Consider the following 22,882-nt stretch of genomic DNA (forward strand, 5'->3'; position numbering starts at 1 on the left):
TTTACTGGGGGCCTTCTCAAGTCTAAGGGGGTTCGTGGGTACTCACAGAGCCCATATTAGGCCCGTTTCCACTGAAGAAGTTCCTGGTACTATTTGGGGGGCAGGAACTACTACAGGAACGTCCTCTCGCTCGGCCCTCTCAACCGCCGTGTCTCCACTGAGAGAGCGGAGTAGGAGGAAGGTTCCTGTAAAGTTACGGGCTCTGGATGTGATGTAATCGTTGCGCGACCATTTACTGGGGCGACGTAGGGACGCCGTTAGCTGATAGCCCTTAGCAGTGTCTGTAATAACTCACTAAATGGCCCGTGAAATTTCTTTTTTCCAGCGGATGTCTTAGTTACAACATGATTGAGCTAACTGGAGTAGTTTCATGTCGTATNTTCCGGAACTCTGTCCTTCGGGGGTGGTTCCTGCGGTGGAGACACGCACCAATGGCCCCGGCCCCGTAAAATTACCCCGAAGTTCCTGCGGTGGAAACGGGCCTATTTATTCAGATATCTTCAAGTGAGAGTTGAAGGGAGCCCTTTGAAAATAGCCATGTCAGTTCCCTCGCTAAAAGTTTACCGAACTTTGAAGCGTTATTTAGCCCCCTCTCCGACAAGCTTTGCCGACATGGCATATGTACCAGTTGGTACCAATGGATGCCTTAGGTTGTCTAGTTTCATAAGATACCACTACCTCATCGGCATCGCAGTGTCGTAAGACCATAGATTTCTTGTGCCTGGGAGTTAGGTTTGGACACAGCGTCTTCTGTGGCTGTGAAGGCCAATTCGGGAGTGGCAGACCCGGCTACAGATGTCACAAGTGTAGGCCGGATTCTGTGATGTTGAGGACGTGATAGTGACTTGCTGCTTTCTCAACTTTCTTTTTGTTTCTTGTTGTTGAGACAAGGTTGTTTCATGGGTCTGCAGTCCGGTGCGGAGTGCCTGCTACCATAGACGACGGTCTGTAGCGGCATCTTCCCAGGTGGCAGGATTGATGTTGAAGGATTTGAGGTCCTTTTTGCAGACATCCTTATACCGAAGTACAGGACGACCAATTGGCCTTTTGCCAGATGTTAGCTCAGCGTACAGTATGTCTTTTGGCATGCAACCATCATGCATCCGGCGGACATGGCCCAGCCAGCGAAGACGCCTTTGCCTCAGAATGAGAGAGCATGGTTGGGAGCTGTGCCCTCTCTAGGACAGCTGTATCTGTGATCCTGTCCTGCCAGGTGATGCCCAGTATGCGTCTTAGGCAGTGCAGATGGAAAGAATTTAACCTCCGCTCTTGGTGCCATACTCTAGATGTAAGTTTCCCAAAAGTAGAGGCTGCTTTTCCGATTTGGCTGCTGACTTCTGTGTCAAGTGACAGGTTGTTGGTAATGGTAGACCCAAGGTAGATAAAGCTGCTCACAGCTTCCAGTGTGTAACTGTTAATGGTGATGGAAGGGGGGGTTTCAGTGCCCTGTCCCATGGTCTTGGTTTTCTTCAAGCTAATGGTTAGGTTGAAGTTCTGACATGCATGACTGAACTGGTAAAGGAGGACCTGCAGGCGTTTCTGGGACTGTGCTGATTAAAAAAATGAATGTGCCTCAGCTTCTTAAACACAATAATGTCAACATCCAATTATTTCTGCCCTGATGGAGGGGGATTTTGTCAGGGTGGCCATGGCCCCACCTTGGGGGCGCCACTGGGCAAAAAAGTGAATAAGCATATTTCCCAAAATGTGAAACCATTTCGTACTGTTGCTTTCATTTCAGAATAAAACTGTTCCTACAGCTTTAAAAAATGTGAAGACAGTTCTTCGTCTACTTCTGTTGCTATTGAGGAGAATAATATAAAGAGGAATGCGTCTAGGCCTCTTGTCCCAGCAGTGTTTGCTGCTCTTGAGGAAAGGGCCTGAGGGGGAGGGTCCCATAACGAGGTTAGCGCTCTTCACTCCTCCTCTCACTGCGTGCGTCGTCATGGTAACAATCAGGACTGCAGAGGAAACAGACTTTTCATAAGTAGATTGTGAGCTGCTGCCCAGAGCGAAACACTCACTGCGGGTAACGTGAATACAACAAAATCTGAACATCTGCTGTGTGTTACAAACTCAGGATGCGAATGTGGCGTTAAACAAACATGTTTACTTTGTTACTGGAAATCTCATCAGTTTGTTAAGTGGCACTTCACAGCATGTTAATGCTTTACTGCAGAATGTCTCAAAATGTGAAAGATTTAGCTTAAGCTCTTAATTTATTCAAATACATTCAACCTCTCTTTCAGCATAGGATTAAATAAAAACCTGAGTCACTTGTCTGCATGTTTAAACCTCTCAGTGTGTGTGTACAGTACAGTGCGTGTATGTGTGTCTCACATGTGAACAGCTATGAAAAGAGCAGAGTCATTGTGTCCTCAGGTAGGAGTGTATTTAAAAGCGAGGTGTGCCCACCAGTTTCATTTCCAGCTCACCCACTCACAGTGCTTCAACTTCAAAGCATTTCAATAGAAACTCTGTGCTGATATTAAAGGGTTCTTATTTTGGAGCATTTAGCAGCCCAACGTTAAGCAGACAAGATCTTCAGCGGGGGAACATTGACTTTTTGGAGCAAACAGCTGCCCCCTTCAAGCATAGCCTGGTGACAGATCTCAGAGTTGTTTCTTGGGTTTTTTTCCACAGCTTAAAGTCAGAACCAAGGTTTGCATTTTTTTTTACATTGTACACATTTGACCCTATTAGTTCAGTCTGTGTTTGAAGGATATATCCAGGATGTCAAACTGACTCAGCAGCAACAACAGGTTAAAAAAGACAAAGATAGTTAGAAGCTAAGGCCGAACTATAGGCTACAGATCACAGTGTAAAAGTGAACCACCACATCACTGCTGATCGCCACACAAGACAATGAATATAAAGGGAAACTTTGCTGACATTGAACCAGCTGTGTGGCATCGCAGTGTGTGCAGATGAACGGTGTTTGGCTTTGCCCCTGTGCTGCTGCCAGCACCCAGACCTCTGCCACTGGATGGGCCGGGATCTCTGGGGGGAGTGAAAAAACGTTCATCTGCACACAATGCGATGAGACAGTGCTGGTTGAATATCAGGTATCTAGGTATCCAAACCATCAAATGATCCATTATAAACTTATTCATAGATCCTTTTCTTTAACCTCAAAGATTACAACAAATGCTGCGACTTTTGCCCAGGCAATACAACTGGTCCTTTATTTTTTCTTTTTTTTTCTTTAACATGATTTGGCAGTGCCCAGAGGACAATAGTTTTTGGAAAAACATTTCAAGCACTTTGTCTGATATCAATGGAAAAGCCATCCCTCACTCACAGCGCTTGCTATTCTTCTTTACAGCTAAAATATAAATGGCATTCGCTGCTTAAAGGATGGTAGTTTGCCGCTGGAAATCTCCACATACGCCGTCGCTGAGGGAATGGCGTGAGAGATATTGCACAGCTAGAGCTTTCTACAGCATGTCTACATTATGCTTAGACATACAATACCATTTGTTGGTCAAAGACTCTGGAAAAGATTGATGCTTTGATATAACTATCGGCGGTTATTCTTGTTTCGAAGCTGTGCTGTTTATTTGCTACTTTCTTACCTGCTTGGAGTGTTATACATATATCTTATGTAAACTATGTGTTCTGTATTTCCTTTGATGAGTTTGCATGTATATATATATGTATTTTATGTATCCTCACAAATATTTCTGCGGAAATCATCATGGATGATGGAGGAAATTGGCATATGTATTGTATGTAATTTGTGCTTGTCCTAAATCCATGTACATTGTCTTGTAGGGCTGCAATTAATAGTAATGATGGTGATAATAATTACGATGACATTATAACTGTTAGTATCAGCCTTACTTAACTAAGCTACTAGTATTTGCAAGTCCAGTACTATGGTAAATGGACCTGCACATTCACCCATTCACACACACATTTGTACACTGGTGGCCGAGGCTACTATGCAAGGTGCCACCTACTACTCAGTTTTTCACACTCTCACACACCGATGGAACAGCCATCAGGAGCAATTTGGGGCTCAGTATCTTGCTCAAGGATACTTGGACATGTAGACTTTTCCCGGGCAATAAAATGCTAATCTTCCAATGAAGGAGCAGAGAAATGTCAGATTATTTTCTTGTATTGTACCACATATGTGACTGCAACACTGCATTTCCACCATATAATATAAACAATAAACAACTGAAAAAAAAGACAGCTGATGAACTCAAAGACATTCTAGCAAAGTGGTACAGTACAAGGAGAGAGTATATTTGTGAGGATCCACTGGCAGCTACTGTACTTATGACCTGCATAACTACATTTCAAGTCAAGGTGACAGCTGCCAGCTTTCGCTGTCAACACAAAAGCGACAGGTGTAAATGCCATTGTTTTGTTTTGGTGTCCTCCTTCTCCACATATGTCTTGATCCTTGACCCAGATTCCACTATGTTTGGACGTGGAGGAGCAATGTGATACCACTGATGCCCCATAAGGCATTTAATACTGATCTCACGGTCATATGGTCCAGAATTAAAGATGCCAAGCCCCCCGAGTTTTCTTGGACACAAATCCAGCTGCCTCTGGCTCTAGATCATTCCCTTTTTATTGCTTGCTTGGGAGAAGTATTTTTAAGAATACAGTTAAGAACTGATTACTAGAGAAATAGACTGTAAAGTGAAATGAATAGAAAAATACCACAGGATAAACTGCATGGCCTGTAACTATTCTGTGATAAATGATGATAAATGGTTTTAAAAAGTACAAATTGAGGAAACAAACACAGGAACAAAACTATGTAGTGAAATTAAAAAAAAGTCTGACACTTTAAAATATGATAGATTTAGTATATCAATCTGTTAGAAAATTTTGTTAGGTCTCAGGCTGACATCCCAAAAGTCTAGAATTTTCTTTTACCTCGTGATAGAGTACTGAATATAGAAACTTCTTAGGTTATAAGGGGATTCGTGGGTTACATACCACTCTCACACATGCAACACATGCAGGAGGAGCGAGAGGCAGGAGCCAAACAAACAGACAACACAGCTGGTGTCTGCAGAGGGGTAAAGAGGTGAAGTGGCTTGCAACAATAACAGCAGCATCCAAGTGTGGATTACCTCTGGACATACATCATTTTCTTTGTGAATTCTTCCTCATTACCCGTGCAAAAAGTAAGTGATCTGCAATCTTTTGGCTCCGAGGGGGGTAAATGTTTTGAGGCGTTAAAGGGATTAGGACACATTAGAGTGACATTGGACAGTATGGCAGGAGTAGCTAACCTGTGCCTCCCGGGATGGGATGAGTGGAAGACACAGATGCTGGAGAAGAGGAGGAGGAGATGGAGGGAGAGGGTGAGGGCGAGGGTGAGGGTGAGTCTTTGGGCTAAAGTGCATGTGTGCATTGAGGAGGAAGATGAGGAGGATGATATGGAGGAAGAGGAAGCAGAGGGCACAAGCAGTGAGGAAGAAAAAGTGAGCCAAGGTGAGGAAAAGGAAAAAGAAGGGATAGTGATGAGGGGAGCAGAGGAGATGGAGGATGGGGGAGAAAATGACGTAGGTGGGGGGGTTAGGGAAGATGGGGTGGGCAACATGGAGGTGATAGAATCAGGTGGAAGGGTAGATGTGGAGGAAGAAGAGAAAGAAGAAGAAAATGGTGTGGTGAGGGAGGAATCAGAGGATCTGGGGGAAGAGGAGAGTGTGGTGGAAAGGGAGGTCATAGAGAATGGGGAGGTGGAGAAAGTGGAGGAACAGGATGTGACAGGAGCAGAAGAAATCGAGGAAGAGGAGGAGGATAAAGAAAATGAGTTTCATAGGGAGAGGGAAGAAGCTGAGGAACTTGAAGGAGGAGAGGAAGAAGGAGAAGATGAGGTAGAGGATGAAGTGGTTTCGGAAAGGCAGGTGAGGGGAGGAGAGCAGGTCGAGGAGGAAGATGACGGGGAAGAGGAGCATCAGGAACAGGAGCAAACTGGACAATATCACCTTGCAGAACCATTCAGAGAACATATGAGAAGAACTGAGGATGAAAACATTTGGCAAAACCAAGAAGGTGCAAGCCGAGAACCAAATACAGTCAATGAAACTGCAAACGTGTCTGATTCAGTGGAATCCGATTATGAAGACTCTGACTTGACGGGATCGGAGGATGAATTCTACATCTTTGACAGAATGAATAATGAAGAGAGAGCTGCTGAAAAACAATATCTTGAGGAACTGGAAGATACTGATGATAAGTCATGCAGAAATGAAAATAGCATCCTGGAAGCATTGACTTCTGAGGAAAAAAAAGTTGAGGAAGATGAAAGTGAGAAGTTGACAGATGAGAAAGAAATTAAATCTCTGGCAACTCAAGAAGAAGAGCTTCATGTTGATCACAAAAAGCTTCAACAGGAAGAGGAAGAGTCTACAGATGAGGAGGATGCAGAACATTCAACAGACGAGGAAGCAGGTGAGAACAATTTGGTTAAGATCTACTGCAAGGAAGATTATTGCAGGGATGTATTCCGCACCTTGACAGAGTTCAGGGACTCCTCCCTTCTCACTGACCTTACTTTGACAACGGAGGATGGGAGGAGTTTCCATGTACACTCCCCTGTCCTGGCTGCTGTCAGCTCCCATATCCGAGAAAGCATTATTCTAAGCAATAAACACAGATGCAAGGATAGAGTTGATGAAAGGAAAGATACAAGTTCTGGAGTCCACTGGTGGTCAGTGTCTCTCGGTCCAGAGGTGGATCATGTTGGATTAAAGGCAGTTGTGGATTTTGCCTACACTGGACACATACCATGTTTGAACATGAACACTTTGCACCAGATAAAGGCAGCGGCTCAAATGTTGGGCGCCCCCAGGGTGCTGGATCTCTGCGAGGAGGAAGAGGTGGTGCCCGAAAAAACTGGAGGGCAGAAGAAAGAGGAAAGGATCTCGGCTGCAGATCAAATGACGATAAGTCTTCAGTCAATCAAACAGCTGTGGGCGGACAGAGTGGGCTGTGATGTCATTCTGGAAGCTCTCGGAGGATCGCTTCATGGTGAGTAGACCACCAGTGAGTTGTACGTTTATGCAGAAGTATAATAGCAGCCGCTTTAGAGGCCACGATCCTTCATCTGCTGGTTGCCAACTGATAGTCCTGTCAAGTGATAGGGTTTCTAAATTAAACTTAAAACTGCTGTAAATGAGCTCCCTGTCAAGAGCAAGCTACTTTTGAGGAATATTCATTTATAGCTCTAGCATCTTGGGTCACATTACAGGATTTCTAACCTCTGCCGAGGCTATGTTTTTAGTCTCATTCTGATCTGGCGTGATATTTCATAAACCCCAAAAAGACTTCTCACAAATATGGAACATATGGCCATAAGTCTTAGCCTTTGGTTTTGGTGGAGATAATGCCATTTTTTTTTTTTTTGAAGAGTTCCAATAGTAATCTTATTAACGATGTCTACCAGAAACATCTATCATGATATACTTAACTCAAACAAATAGAATCCCATGGAGTCCTGTTCATGTTAGTTAGGATTACAGTGGGTTTATACCAGAGGTGGACTCATGTCACATGACGTGGACTTGAGTCAGACTCAAGTCAAAAATTTGATGACTTCAGTCTGGACTCGACAAAATCAAAAAAGCCTTGCAACTCAACTTGGACTTTAACACCAATGATTCGTGACTTCACTTGGACTTAAGCCTTTTGACTTCAAAATACTTGATACCTTCCCTCAAACCAATTTATGATTAAGTTCTGTGATACCTGTTTTAAAAAGCATTCATGATTTTTGAAAATGGGCATTAGATTTAATGAAGAGCGAATTATGACTTGTTTAGGACTCAAAACTCAAAATTCAGGACTGGGGACTTGCTGGTCTTAACTGGGGACTTGAACTGGGAGTTGCATGCAAAGCCTTAAGAATTACTTGTGACTTGCAAAACAACCACTTGTTCTTACATCTGGTTTATACTGTACTTTCCTCCTTTTAGTCCACAGAGTCATTCTGGCGGTGTGCAGTGACTACTTCCGTGGCATGTTCACCTTGGGGATGAAAGAGTCCTATCAGTCCTGTGTGACCCTTCCCTTCCTTTTGGCTTCAGAGCTGGAGGTTCTGATTGAGTGCTCCTACAGCGGGGCTCTCCCCCTCAGCTGGAAGTGTGTCTTCGAGCTCACCAGCACCACTCTTCAGCTCCAGTACCAACCTGCCCTCTCTTTGTGCCTTGAATTCCTGCATCAAGAAATAAATCCTCACTCCTGCCTGGATGTTGCATCTTTTGCTGAGGCCTACGAAATGGAGCAGCTTCTTGAGGTTGCAGACGATTTTGTCCTGAGGCAATTCCAAAAGGTTGCATGCATCCCAAAGTTCAAAGACCTGCCAGCCAAACAGCTCCTAAAGTACTTGAACAGTCGCTCGCTCTGTGTTCCATCTGAGCTTGTTGTGTTCAAAGCAGTGGTGACATGGATCCAAGCAAGGCCCAAAGTAAGGATGAATCTTGCTAAAGACCTAATGAAAACCATCCACTTTCCGATTATGACGTTCAAGGAATTCAAAGAGGTTCAATCTTTACCCATGTGGTCTGATCACAGTCTGGCAGAGCTCTATCAATCAGTTTTTAAGGATTTCTGTTCCAATAAGACTCAGTGCCGGATTTATCTGCCAAAAGAGAGTCTGGTCTTGATTGGAGGTGAACAGATCTCTGAAGACCTGTGTAAGCGCAGCATCAGCAGAGAACTCTGGTTTGGGAATTCCCTAAGGAACCATGGAGGGGTGAAAAAGGCCATGGAGTGGAGGAAGTTGGGAGATATGCCAGAGGCAGAGAGGTTCAATCATGAGGTGGCTGTCCTCAATGGACAACTATATGTGATTGGAGGCAAGAAGTATTATGGCATCCACGACACCTTGAATTCTGTTTACAGGTGAGAGACGTAATGACTTACAGTTTTAAAAACATTTAAATGTCTGTATACTGATCTTTGCTCATTTGACCACATCTGTAGGTATGATCCCCTTCAAAATAGCTGGGAGAGTTTGGCTGACATGCAGGAGAAGAGAGGGTCTTTCTCCGTGGTTGTGCTGGATGGAAAGATATATGCCATTGGTGGATATTGTGACCCAGAGTATAGAGAGAGTGTGGAACGATACTGCCCCACTGAAAACTCTTGGAGGTACGTTGGAAGGGTTATTTGTTCATCAAAACAAACTTCTACACCCATCAAGGGTATAGTCTGGATAAAATTTCCCTAACATTGATCTACCAAGCAACATGGTAGCTTGTACCATATTAAGTAGATGTGACTTGCTAACATCTCTATGCTTTGCAGGCAGTGATTTGCTTTAAAAACATCACATTACGTAAAAATTAAATCAGATACAATGAAATTGAGTCTGCTGAATTTTGTTGAGAAATCTAATATTGCAAAACAGAAGGGATCTGTAATACTGCTATTAGATGACAACAGATGTCAAGAAGATTTTGGCAGGGGAAGACTGAGGACAACTACTAAGTTCTAGCTAGAAATTAGTAAAGGCTAGCTGGTGGTTCTAGGCTGGTGGAGGTTGGAATAGGTTGAGTGTGTCCTAGTGATGTAAGGACAGCAAAATTCAAGAACTCGAAATGTGAACCGCAAGATAATTTTGTTCAAAGGGTGGCTACAGTACAGTCCCATATGAGCGAATGCAGGTGTGTGACTACTGCCTACTGAAGCAGTATTCGCACTGAATGTGGATGATGCCAGATGTGACACACATTAGAGAGTGAGCTTGTTAGTTGGCTTGCTAATAAATATTGCAAAATATGATGTTATTGGTGCATTTTCCATTTTCTTACGTTCCTGTCTCCCAACTCACTGCCAGCCAGGCAGCATCTCTCATGTGGTGCAATATGGTTAGACAGGGCAACAATCAATGTCTCCTTCACACATACTTTTTTGCTGTTGGTTGAGGCTGTAACTTAACTGGTCCAAGTTCACCAAAGTTGAACATCATGCAATACAGAGATGTGTCTTTACTTTGCCAACAGAAGCGCGTGTTTTATTAGCTCCTTCGCTTAAATGGAATGGAAGTAAATGGGAGGTGAATATTTACCAATGTTAATTTCACAAGTGTTTCACTGTGCCCTCAAACTAACCTTATTAGTAATACAATCACATACAGTTGAGGAGTACCATGGGGAATGCAGGCATTTGGAGCAATGGCAATCTCATTCAGAGGCTCTAGCCAGCCCGCTTTCATTCCAAAGTTGTCAAATACTGCCTATTTGTCAGTGAGTTTGACGTCAGACACCAATGCAAAAGGCCACCTTTCACAGCGGTATAATAGGCCTGAATTAATGTAGAGGCAAACCATGAGGTTTTTTCCTAAACATAATCATGTACTTTTGTTGATGTCTTGGTGTTGGTTGCGGCTTCCCAGATAAACAACAGATGTAGAAGGATACCTAGCATGTGATATACATACGTGAAAGGTGACTGACAAAGCGGCGATATCTGATGACTTTGGAACGAGAACAGCTTTTTCTAGCCCTGATATTTTAGTTGTCAAAACAGATCCGAGATATTGCTCTCCAAATATATGTAAAGCATTTTGGGAAATTTCCAACACTACAGCTTTATGGAGCGTAGCGTTAGTTGAGGTAGAACTTGCATTAACTGATCCACAGGCTCATTCACCAGCTTTTTGGTTACCAGCTAGATAGTAATGTCCAGTCATACTGTTTTCGGTTTATAGCTCGGCTATTATAACCTAATTCACTTATTTGTGATAAATAGTCAATTATCTCACTTTAAGATATTTAAAAACGTGTCTTCTCTTTCAGCTTCGTGTGGCCTTTGGATCTGCCTCTAGCCGCCCATGTAGCTAAGGTTTTACAAGGGCAGATCTTTGTCTCAGGAGGGCTGAGCAACAACAACCAACATCTTGCATCCATGTTTCTGTACCACCCAGAAACAGGAAGCACTTATCTGGCAAACATGACTAAACCTCGAGCTCGACACTGCATGGAGACCCTGAGTGGACGTCTTTATGTAGCAGGGGGAATCACCACTGGTGTTGACATAAATGTTGTCGACCAGCTGGCTTGTGAGGTGTACAATCCAGTGGACGACTCCTGGATGGCCTTCACATCTCTGCCAGTGCCACATGTAGGAGCAGGAAGTGTGGTTTTGGAAGGAAAGTTTTACGTGCTGGGTGGATACAGCCAGGAGGACTACAGTGACACTAAGCTGGTCCATCGTTATGATCCCACCACACAGAAATGGGAGAACATGGGCAAGATGCCGGGGCCGAACAATGACATACGAGCATCTCTGCTGCATTTGCCATCACATTTCAGATTATAAGACACACGAGCATCTCTGGTGTGTTTGCCATCCCATTTCTGATTATAAGACACGCGAGCATCTCTGCTGTGTTGGTCATCACATTTCTGATGACAAGACATGCGAGCATCTCTGCTGCATTTGCCATCACATTTCAGATTATAAGACACACGAGCATCTCTGCTGTGTTGGCCATCACAATTCCAATTATAAGACACGCGAGCATCTCTGCTGTGTTGGTCATCACATTTCTGATGACAAGACATGCGAGCATCTCTGCTGCATTTGCCATCACATTTCAGATTATAAGACACGCGAGCATCTCTGCTGTGTTGGCCATCACAATTCCAATTAAAAGACATGCGAGCATCTCTGCTGTGTATGCCATCACATTACCGATTATAAGACACGCAAGCATCTCTGCCGTGTTTGCAATCACATTTCCGATTGTAAGACACATGAGCATCTCTGCTGTGTTTGCCATCACAATTCCAATTATAAGACACGCAAGCATCTCTGCTGTCTTGGCCATCACAATTCCAATTATAAGACACGCAAGCATCTCTGCTGTCTTGGCCATCACATTTGCAATTATAAGACACGCAAGCATCTCTGCTGTGTTTGCCATCACAATTCGGATTATAAGATGTGAGCATCTCTGCTGTGTTTGCAATCACAATTCCAATTATAAGACATGCGAGCATCTCTGCTATGTTGGCCATCACATTTCCGATTATAAGACGCCGAGCATCTCTGCCGTGTTTGCCATCACATTACCGATTATAAGACATGCAAGCATCTCTGCCGTGTTTGTCATCACAATTTGGATTATAAGACACGCAAGCATCTCTGCTGTGTTGGCTATCACATTTCTGAGTGTAAGACACGCAAGCATCTCTGCTGTGTTTACCATTACATTCCCAATTATAAGACACATGATCATCTCTGCTGTGTTTGCCATCACAATTCCAATAAGACATGCGAACATCTCTGCTGTCTTGGCCGTCACTTTTGCAATTATAAGAAACGCAAGCATCTTTGCCGTGTCTGCCATCACAATTTGGATTATAAGACATGGGCATCTCTGCTGTGGATGCCATCACAATTCCAATTATAGCCTAAGACATGCGAGCATCTCTGTTGTGTTGGCTATCACATTTCTGAGTGTAAGACACGCGAGCATCTCTGCTGTGTTTGCCATCACAATTCCAACTATGAGACACGCGAGCATCTCTGCTGTGTTTGCCATCACAATTCCAATTATGAGACACGCGAGCATCTCTGCTGTGTTGGCCATCACTTTTCTGATTGTAAGACACGCGAGCATCTCTGCTGTGTTTGCCATCACATTTCTGATTATAAGACACGCAAGCATCTCTGCCGTGTTTGCCATCGCATTTCTGATTGTAAGACATTGGAAGTGTTGTGCATGAATGTGCTAAAATAATAATTTACGTAAACAGCAATGGTGTAGTGGACGGTATATGCAGGCACATGGGGTTTACAGTATACCCACCTCCCAGCCAAAAAGCCACTGGATTATATAGGCGAGTTCATCCATTTCATCCTTGATAATCTACCCATCTAGAAGTACACTCACCTCATTAACTGCCACTACACCACTGGTAAACAGTAAACTGAATTTAACAGTTTGCAACTTATGAACTTGAATGTGAGCGTTGTTCGCTCTTGCAATGGTTAACAATGCTTTGTTTACAGAACCCGAGTACTAACAGCAACCAGCATTGTGACAGAACATTGGCATTCCTAGTGCTAATGGCACTTCAGACAAAGCAGCTACTAACAGAAAAAAATCTCTAATTTATTTGCAAATCATGCCCACTGCGTCTAAAAAAACAAGTCTGAACATTAGCCACAGTGGCAACGAATTTGAAACACATGAAGTTGAAGCATCCGACCAGTCTTGGGAAATGTCTGAGTAAATGATGATAATCACAAGATTTTAATTTAATTAAAACACACACATCTTCCCTCCAGGAGCAGGAGTCCAGGAGTAACTTGCCGCTTTACCTTGAATTAGTAAAGAAACCATTGTTTTTCACATATGCCTCTAATGAATGAAGAACATTCTTCATGAACTGGAGTCATTTGGGACCATGTTTAACAAAAACTACAAACCTTCTTCTGAGACCATTTGTACTGGCGTGTTTAAATTGTAATGTTTTATGCAAATGCATGTGTTTGAGAAGTCCAGAGCTTTCGACTGCATAAATGAGACTTGGATTATACTGCACAAGTTGTGTGAAAGTTTGTTAAATCATTTTTTTAAAAAGGTTCTTCTGTTGTTAAGCGTGACCCTCGCTTACTTCGTGAAGAATGTTCACCTTTTCTCCGATCACAGTGGAGGCATGCAAGAAAAAGAAAGTTGAATTCAAGGTAACACAGATTTAGTAACTGATATACAAATGGTCAATTTGTGGGTGAAGTATTTTTTTAAGGCATGCAAAAGGTAGGATATCTCTTTTTGGTGTCTAAAAGGTGCTGTAATGAAATTGTTCATGTTTTAGTTAGTCTTGGGAAGATGCAGCTACTCCCCCTTGTTGTCAAAATTTTAGTGTGAGGCTGGTGAACACTTTTGTCGCTGCAGAGGGTACAGAAAGCTGTGTTTAGTCACCTGAAACAGGAAGTAAGACCATGTAAGAAGTTTATCTTGGGTTTATTGTTCTGAAGAAAGTTCTTGCACCCACATTTTCATTGAAATTTACTTGAAAATGAAAAACGTGTGGAGATTTTTCAATAAAAGTTTGATAAAAATCAACCAGGATACTGTGTAATTTTCTTGGCAGCATATGCTTTGGGGCAGTGCCACTATATAAAGACAGTGATATCACAGATGTCACGACTGTTGGACCTGCATCTCTCTTCAGTTTAAAAACACAATGCAACACATAGTTTCCAATCATTTACACAGGGAAGACAAGAAAACCACTGAAGGTTGTGTGTCCGTTCAGGTTGTCAAACACTCTGCCGTTATCCCACAGTTCCATGTACACCTTATCACCCGCGACCAGCTGCAGAACGACAGCATTACTGCTACTGTCTGAGCCGTCAGCTGAAGGTTTATCATAGGTTGAAATTTGACGATCACCATTTTTCATTAAAATGGCCCCCATGTCGTGAGTGTTGTAGCCATAGGTACTGAAGCTGAAGAAGTAGAGACCGTTCACTGGTGCTGTGAAGATTCCTGCAATAGAGCATATACATGAATGAATTAATTAATGACTTTATTTCGAGCACAACAAAATGTAAAATCAAAACAAACATCAACAGACATGCTCGAAAAGGAGAGGGAAGAAGTGCACACTTATATAATCACTTATATAATCTTACCCCCTTCTCAGTATTCATGTCTCATTTACAAAAGGAAATTGTCAACAACTATCCCAAACTTATTTACAACCATTAATATAGATGAATAAACAACTGTCTTAGATATTAAATATACAAACCCCATCTCAACCAAGCCTGGATGAATAAATAAACCAACCCATCACCCCTCTTTGTCTGCATACCTCCTCAAAAAAAACTGTGTCTATACATCTTTTATAGTCGTGCTTCCCTTTAACTCCTCATCTAGCCCATTCCATAAATCCACCCCACACGAAGACAATGTAATTTTAGATTTAATTTTCCTCTTAAATTATATCCCCCCTCCCAGTCACAAAACCTTTTTAAAATATTGCCTGGAAGTAGATTATTTCTTGCTTTGTACATTATTTGTACTCAAATTTAAATATATTTGACTTTAAAAACAGTGTTTTTGTTTGCTCCCATTATATTCAACATTACATACAATCCTAATGGCTTTTTTTGTAATATGTGTAATTGCTTTTATAGGTGTTACCCCAGGCCTTCACACTGTAATTAAAATACGGCAAAATGAGTGAGTGATAAATAGTGATTTATGGTGCAGTATGTGTCTTGATTTTCCCATAACTGCAATGCTCCTTGCCAACTTTGATTAACTGTGATGTATTTGAGGTTTCCAGCTGACTTTGTGATCCACTATCACTCCCAGAAATGTATTTTCACACACCTTTTCTATATTAACATTATCTATCTTAATTTGCCCTTGCATATCAATTATTTTGATTTACAAATAACATCATTTTGTTTTTTGTCAAACTTAGACAGTTTGTTTTTGTCAAACCATCTTTTCAATTAATTAATTTCTGTTATGATCTCCATCAAAAGCAGCTGTAAATCCTCTCCAAAGCATAAAATATTGGTATCATCCGCAAACAGAACAAATTTGAATGTTTTTGGAGCTCTACAGTGTCATTAATATTAATACTCTACTTCATTAATGTATTGTAGAAACAATACTGGTCCCAATACTGACCCCTGGGGTACACCACAAGTAATTTTACGACATGAAGAGTTATATTGACCCATTTGAACAAATTGCTGCCAGGTTTTTTTTTTGTTGTTTTTTTTTTTTTGCATTTGAGTGTTATTTCTCTAAATGTTCACAGAGGCAGCGCTACTCTAGAGACAAACCTTTCTGGGTGGAGACAATAAATGGCCCAAGTGATAGAGATTTTATTACTAATAAAATTACGTCCATCACTGAGGGCCCTGACACATAAAGCCAATGGTTGGTTTGCATCAGGCCATCTGTGAGCGTCTGTCGCCCAAGTGCTCTGCACTGTTCACTCTAGTCAGCCCTTCTGGACTATTGTAGAACAACATGGCAGAGAACCCGCCCTGTATATTGATATAAACGGCTCATTCTAAGGTAACAAAACCACAATAACTCTTATTTTCAAGTGAATATAAAGTAATAAAAATATAGTTATAAATATCCTCCTGAGACCATAACTTTTCTTTGGTATGAATTTTAAAATTCTACTGGCTATTTGAGATCAGTAGCACCCGATAAGTATAAAAAAATAACGTTGTCAACGATAATTAAGTCCCAATGTCCTCAAATGAGATGACAATAAGTCCCAATGTCCTCAAATGAGTACTTCCTAATTAACAGTGTCTTAGGGTTACTGTTGCCAAAATTGGTCAAGTTTGTAGCCAGACTGACTTGGCAGAGATGGCTGCCATCTTGTTTTTACATGGATTAGTGTATTGTGCTCTTACTACCACTAGATGGCACAAAAAGTGTCCGTGAACGAGGACAACAGGTCTAAGTTAAATAGAATGAAGTATAAGTTCAAGTAAACTCAAAATGTAGTGGGTCTCAGGAGGATATTATAGACCATTTCTGCCCCTCAATCCTACACACTCCATCTCTAAGAACAAACCATTTCCCATTACACTTGTAATCAGTTGTTAATATAAAAGAAAAACATGCACAAGAAAAAGCTGGAGAACTGAGCCAAACAGTATCAGCAAATTCTTCCCTTTGTTTGCTCTTGTTTGAAATACCAGGAGCAGATGAGAGTTTTACAGCCTAAGGACATTTAGTGTCTACAAGCAGGCTTTATCCAGAGAAAAACAGCTATTTTACCTTAAAAACAATCTGCTTTAAAATAATTCTGATTCTGACCAAGCAGTATTTCTGAGGCATACCCTTAAAAATTTGTTCAAAATAAAAGCTGATTATCTTCAAGCTCACACACAATGCAAAACTGCAAAGTACCTGTGTTTTGGTCATAACCATTGCCAGAGTTTGAGAAGACCCTTTTGAAAATGAGGGCCTTGTCTGTGCAGGGTCCTCTGTAAATCTCCCCGAAGTTTGCCAAAGAGGCCGAGAATGCAATCTGAGGAGCACCTGTGGAGAGTTACATGGAAAGACTGTAAATATAAACATGAGAGATGTAAATCAATGACAATATTCAGAATAATTTCTCACAACATCGCATTATATTTTGCTGTAAATTTTGAACTCTGCAAAAACAAACTTAAGTACTTAAAGTCTGATCATCTTACCTTTAGGAATATTCTGTTTCAGCTTATCAAGCTCTTCCTCCGTGGCATTCAGTCTCATTTTCAGGCCTGTACAAGTTTAAAAAAATAACAATGAATGACAGTTTACAAAGGTACTACACATAATTCGGTGAAATATGTCCGGTACTAATTCCTCATCATGAATCTTGTACCTTCATTCTCTTTCTTCAGTTGATCCACTTCAGCGTTCTGTCTCATCAGCTTGTCTACAGTCGCATTGAGCCTGGCCTCCAAAGCTTCAATGTTATTCTGCCATCTCTCTACATGTCTGAGTTTGTCCTCCAAGTTCTTCATTAATTCCACTTTATCAGTCATCCACTTAGCAACATCCACGTCACCTCGCTGTCCAAACCCTGGCTCCACAAACAGGAGTCCCATGAGGGACAGCAGAAACAAAGCCCCGAACTCCATTTCTTCACTCTTTAAGTTTGTAGTCTCTTAGATATTTTCCTTGCAGTTTGTGGAGGGTGATTTTTCCTCAGCAGGTCTCTTCACTGAGAAAGGTCCTCGGAAGTCAGTGAGTAAGCAGTGTTGAGGCCCTCAGGGACCCCAGTTCTAGTTGTGTCCCAACACGCCTACTGGGAGGATTTTGTGAGTGTGTTTGCCAGTAAAATATATATGTGGAAGGTGACGTATATATCAACAGATATCATATAAACTATTGCAAAGGACTGTATGCCAAACTGTTTATGATATTCCAAAGTGCAATAACCCATGTAAATAACTGTATAGCTCAGTTTGGAGACTTTGTTATGCAGCGTTCAAATTTTGGCATCGACTTGAGCCTCAAGAAGCAAATGATGAAACAAAAAAAGCAAGTGACTGACAAATTACAGTTTTCTTTGTACTGTATCTCTGCAAAGCAGCAGAGGGCAGTGTTGCTTTAAGCAAAGAAAGATGTGCATGCATGAGTATATGTGATGTCCTATGGTGTAAAAGGCATGTATGTATTTATCATATTTTAAAAACACATATAACTTATTTTAGAATGTTTCAGAACAACATTTTTAAAAGGATAAAGGACTTTGGTGTGTTTTAGACTAGTCAGAGTCTTCCCGATTCAAAATAAGCTGTATCAACAGTGTCACTTAAAGGGACAGTTATCCCCCAAATCAAAGATACACATTTTTACTCTTGCCCGTATAGTGCAATTTATCATTCTAGATTAGGCTGTTCTCATGCCCTGTGCGTATATTTTCCTATGAAAACTAATGCACCAAAATTTGTACATATCTCACGTAATCATGAGGCAATAATTTGTGCATAACCCATATATTTTGGAAGGCTACAAACACGTGACTTATGCACTTACAGGAGAAAACAAGGAAGAGATCCCAATAAGGAAACAGTCTGGGCAGTGGTGGGTCTCAAAACACAGAACTCTCCCCCTTTCCTGCAGGAGACCAGGGTTCAGAACCAAGTGAAGTCAAACTCAACACTTCCTTCATCTGTGCAGTTAAAAGCCCTATATAATTTAGGTAGAGAGAATCCCTTTATTATCTTAACAGGCTTTTCTTGTGAAACATTTGCAGGAACTTCTTGTGGAGGATTCAGTGATTTTCATAGTTTGCATGCGGTACTTCAAATGTAGCTCCTGCCATCTGCTGGCACTTTTTACGTTACTACGACAACATTTCAGCTGGCACATGAACAGACACAGTGACTGAAATAATAGTAATAATAACAAAAACAGGGCAAGAATAACCTGATGACATCATGCACGACACGAAAGACGACCGGGGATGATTGGTCATGGACCATCGTGTAGTGTGTCACATCTGTCGGCCAAGTCACAGAACGATTTTATGACTCCAGTATCGCCCAATCTGACACAGTGACTGTTAGAATGGACAAAAATTTTGTGTAGTGTAAACATTGGCATAATGTTACAGCTCAGCCAAGGAGGACCCCATTAATGTTTACATCTTACACTGCCATGCGCACAAGTCTCCTGTCCGTGAGTAGATGCACAGTTCTGCGCAGTGATACAGTAGGCGGGTGTAGTTGAGGCATCTCCACGGCTGATATCTACAGCACTATGCAACTCACAACAAAACAACCTGGACTGATAAAACCACCTGGACTGATAAAAGCACAACAGGTAAGAGAGAAATATGTATTTTGTATTTTGGGGGTAACTGTCCTTTTAATCAATCCCATCAAGTGAACAGGCAGGTTTGACTTGACATCACTTGGTTGAAATGGTCTGTGTTACTATACCAACCTGAGTTACAACTCATCAGTATCATTAGTATTTTTCTAGTCTGCATCTTTGTTCCAACATGAAATGTAGCCATTGTTTTTCTTCATTTCATTATTGTATCATTTTTACAGCTGACATGACATGTGACATATGTAGTATCCAATGTTTTCCTTGTTCATAAAAAACCTCAGTGATTGGCACAGTATAATATTTCCATTATCTGGACTGGATTGTACTGTTAGCCTGTTCGTATCACGATTATCGACCTGGATGACAAGTGTCAAATGAAGTGTTCCACACATATATGAATTAATGGTTTGGTATATTTCTGCCAAGTCAGTGGCATTTTGTATTCTTCATTCAAAAAGGGAAACTGGAAGACTGACAGGATGAATTCAAGATGCTAGTTAGCACAATAATGACACAATCAGATGTTGAAAGATCAAAAGATATTTACCGCGCACTGTAACGATAAATAACAATTACGAACTCTTTCTGCTAAAAAGCTTAATGACTAAAAAGATGATGTTACCTCATATAAAAAGTTTGTTTTGATCTCACTCCCTCTTGACTTTAGTAGTTTGTATGCTTTCCTAACATTTCTTATCATTCACTGACCTAAACTGACAATCAGAGTGATTTCATTCAAAGATGGGCTCTATTGTCTCTGACACCAATTCAACGTACTGAATCAGCCACAGTAAAGCAAGGGCCAACTAGTGCCAACGGTGTGAGAATCATCGCAATAACTTGGGCATCAGATGCTCACCAACGGCCCGACATAAGGGCCCACCATCGCCTTGGTCAGTCAGGGTCCTAAAAATGATCATCATAAAAGAAATCAGAGATCTGCTGAAGATAATAAGCCTTAAAACCACGGCTTCACACCCTATTTTTTGTGCAGGAACCCCTATTGTGAGGGCAGCTTTTTAATTTAGGAAATACCTTAAAAAAAATTATCCTAAGATGGTTTTTCTTTCATGTCGCGTTGCATTTCCGTCATTGAAGTACACATGTGTTTCCTAATGGACCCAGTACAAATTTCGATTTCTGTTCATGTCACATGTCAGAGTAAGAGTAGACTACACAAGACAGAAAATCAAACAGATTTCATTTCTGCCATTTCCTGGTTGTTTGTTTTCAGTGGCGAGGGACATTCCCGAAATGTAAGAAAACTCTTGCCGCACCCTGCTTATCACAAATGGGCTGTCCCATGAAAGGTAAAAGGAGCTGCCTCATAAGACTCGTTGTCTCAAGCTCATAGGAACTATTAAGTAAAGAACCGATCTTTTCTCTGAAAATGATCACCAAGGCAGTTTTCCTTCTTGCATTATTTGGAGTTGCATCTTCCAAACTCCCACACAGAAGGAGATGTGATCCAGAGGAAATACAAGAGACACCAACTCTTTGCTCAAATTACAAAAACATTTTACACCTTGATGATGTCCAGACAAAACTCGAAGAGAAACAAATGATGCTGCAACAAAGAATGGATGCCATGGAAGGTAGGACAAGACTTCAGCTCGAGGCTGCGAACAGTAACATCAGTGCACTCGAAAGATTAGTGACAAACCTTTCAAGTGCAGTAAATGAACTTGAAAAGATTAAGTCACAAACTGAGAGGGAATTCAGAGAGGCAAAGACACAGCTGGAGAAACACCAAGTTGGCATAGTCAGTCTGAAGAGAGAAGTTCAACAACTGGTCAACCATGGGGAAAGAACGAAGGGAAACTTAAGTGACATTGAAGAGCAACTCCATACAACTGAAAGGCAGTTAAGGGAGAAGAAAGCCAAGCTTGAAAATCTGGAGACAGAAACTGAGGCTAGGTTTAGTGACACACAGAGACTTCTGAATCTGTATAAGAATGAACTTTCCCACCTTAACTCAACGGCCCTGGAGCTTGAAGTCAAAGTCAAAGCCCGTCTGGAGGCCACAGAGATGGAACTGCAAGCTAAAGTGGAGAAATTTCAAAACAACAGTACAGGTAATTTTAAAATCAGTATTATCCCAACATTTAACATATATGTTAAATGCTACCAACTGATTTGACAACATTTAATGAAACTGTTTTCATGAATTGGATGTGACGATGTCCTGATAATGACTTTAATTTTGATTCAAGCTTTCAGCGCAAAACTGAACGACCAAAAGGCTGAAGTTGATGAATTTAAGGAAGAAACTGAAATTATATTGAGGAATGTTGATTTACAGCTGAAAACACAAAAAACTACAGTGGACCGGCAGAAGGCTGAAATTGACACTCTCAAGAACGACACGGCAGGTACATGTAAAAGTTATCAAATACCCCATAAGCCCTAATTACATCCTTACTTCCTGATAGAGTCTAATCCCTTAATAAATGCTTTGCAACTTGCATCCTGATAATAAAGATGTATTGTGTTGCTGTTTTTATTACCAGAACTGTGGAATGTAAAACTGTATGTAAAAAAATATACCTTTTTAAAATACTGCTTCTGTTTATAGGATTAAAATACAGACTGGGGTCAACTGAAGAAAAAGTTGTTGAACTAGGTAAACTCAAACTTGAGGTGAACAGCATTAAAGCAGAAGGTAAGTGCAACTGTGCACCGTGATCTCACAGAAATACATGAAATGACCATGACCTGAATGATGACATGAACAACGCATTACATGGTGGTGGCACGTATTGTGTTAAATTGGTAGTGGCATGGTTGGAATTAGGCACCAAAACTAAAAATATTGTGATTTCAGCTAAAACAACTGAATTAGTTTCATACTGTAAATTAGTATGCTGTAAAGTGACAAAAGTATGTGATGTAACTTTATGCAATATAAAGGACGTAGGTTTGTAAAAACTAAAAAAGGTCAGTGCTGACTTTTAGATTCACATAATACTATCGCATTTTATTCACAAGTGCCTTTCAAGTCACCTAAGGACACTTTAATAAGCCATATATCACAATTAGTACATAATAAAAGACAATGACAGACAACTATGGTTATAACAAAGAACAAGCAACAACAATTTAACAAACAAATGTTAATGTGAAGTTATGTAGGTTAGGTTTAGGCAAATTTAGTTATGTATGTTAGCTTTAGGCAAGTAAAGTAACATAGGTTAAGTTCAGGCATTCAAGTAAAATTACATTGGAAAGGTTTAGGCAAGTAGAGTTATGTAGATCTGGCAAGTAAATTTACATAGGTTAGGTATAGGCAAGTTAAATTACGCATGTTAAGTTCAGACAAATAAAGTTACATAGATTAGATTTAGACAAGTAAAGTTACATAGGTTAGGTTTGGGCAAGTAAAGTATATGTACAGTCAGGTCCATAATTATTTGGACAATGATACAGTTGTCGTCATTTTGGCTCTGTACACCACTACAATGGGTTTTAAATGAAACAATGAATACCTGCTTAAAGTGCAGACTCTCAGCTTTCATTTAAGGCTTTTTTCAAAAATGTAGTATGAACCGTGTAGGAATTACAACCATTTCT

The 22,882-nt window shown here is 41.1% G+C and overlaps 3 protein-coding genes across 3 annotated transcripts in view; 2 read left to right on the plus strand and 1 right to left on the minus strand.

Annotated features, from left to right (window-relative positions):
- Positions 1–5,408: 5,408 nt before the first annotated feature.
- Positions 5,409–11,298, plus strand: LOC126404700 (kelch-like protein diablo). Its single transcript, XM_050068078.1, has 4 exons — positions 5,409–7,005; positions 7,950–8,877; positions 8,959–9,126; positions 10,776–11,298. Exons 1-4 carry the CDS (start codon positions 5,409–5,411, stop codon positions 11,296–11,298), a joined length of 3,216 nt encoding a protein of 1,071 aa, XP_049924035.1.
- Positions 11,299–13,941: 2,643 nt separating this feature from the next.
- LOC126404536 (complement C1q-like protein 4) lies at positions 13,942–17,727 on the minus strand. Its single transcript, XM_050067816.1, has 4 exons — positions 17,352–17,727; positions 17,182–17,247; positions 16,892–17,023; positions 13,942–14,482 (listed from the first exon to the last, which is right to left on the minus strand). The coding sequence occupies exons 1-4, from the start codon at positions 17,608–17,610 to the stop codon at positions 14,202–14,204; spliced, it is 738 nt and encodes a 245-aa protein (XP_049923773.1). The 5' UTR covers positions 17,611–17,727; the 3' UTR covers positions 13,942–14,201.
- A 2,975-nt stretch (positions 17,728–20,702) lies between these two features.
- LOC126404512 (uncharacterized) overlaps positions 20,703–22,882 on the plus strand; it is a 4,974-nt gene continuing 2,794 nt past the window's right edge. The window contains exons 1-3 of the mRNA XM_050067783.1: positions 20,703–21,387; positions 21,526–21,684; positions 21,888–21,974. Of these exons, the coding sequence (XP_049923740.1) occupies positions 20,703–21,387; positions 21,526–21,684; positions 21,888–21,974 (931 nt within the window). The remainder of the gene's footprint in view (positions 21,388–21,525; positions 21,685–21,887; positions 21,975–22,882) is intronic.

This window comes from Epinephelus moara, chromosome 17 (genome assembly GCF_006386435.1).
Source record: "Epinephelus moara isolate mb chromosome 17, YSFRI_EMoa_1.0, whole genome shotgun sequence".
Classification (NCBI taxonomy): domain Eukaryota; kingdom Metazoa; phylum Chordata; class Actinopteri; order Perciformes; family Serranidae; genus Epinephelus; species Epinephelus moara.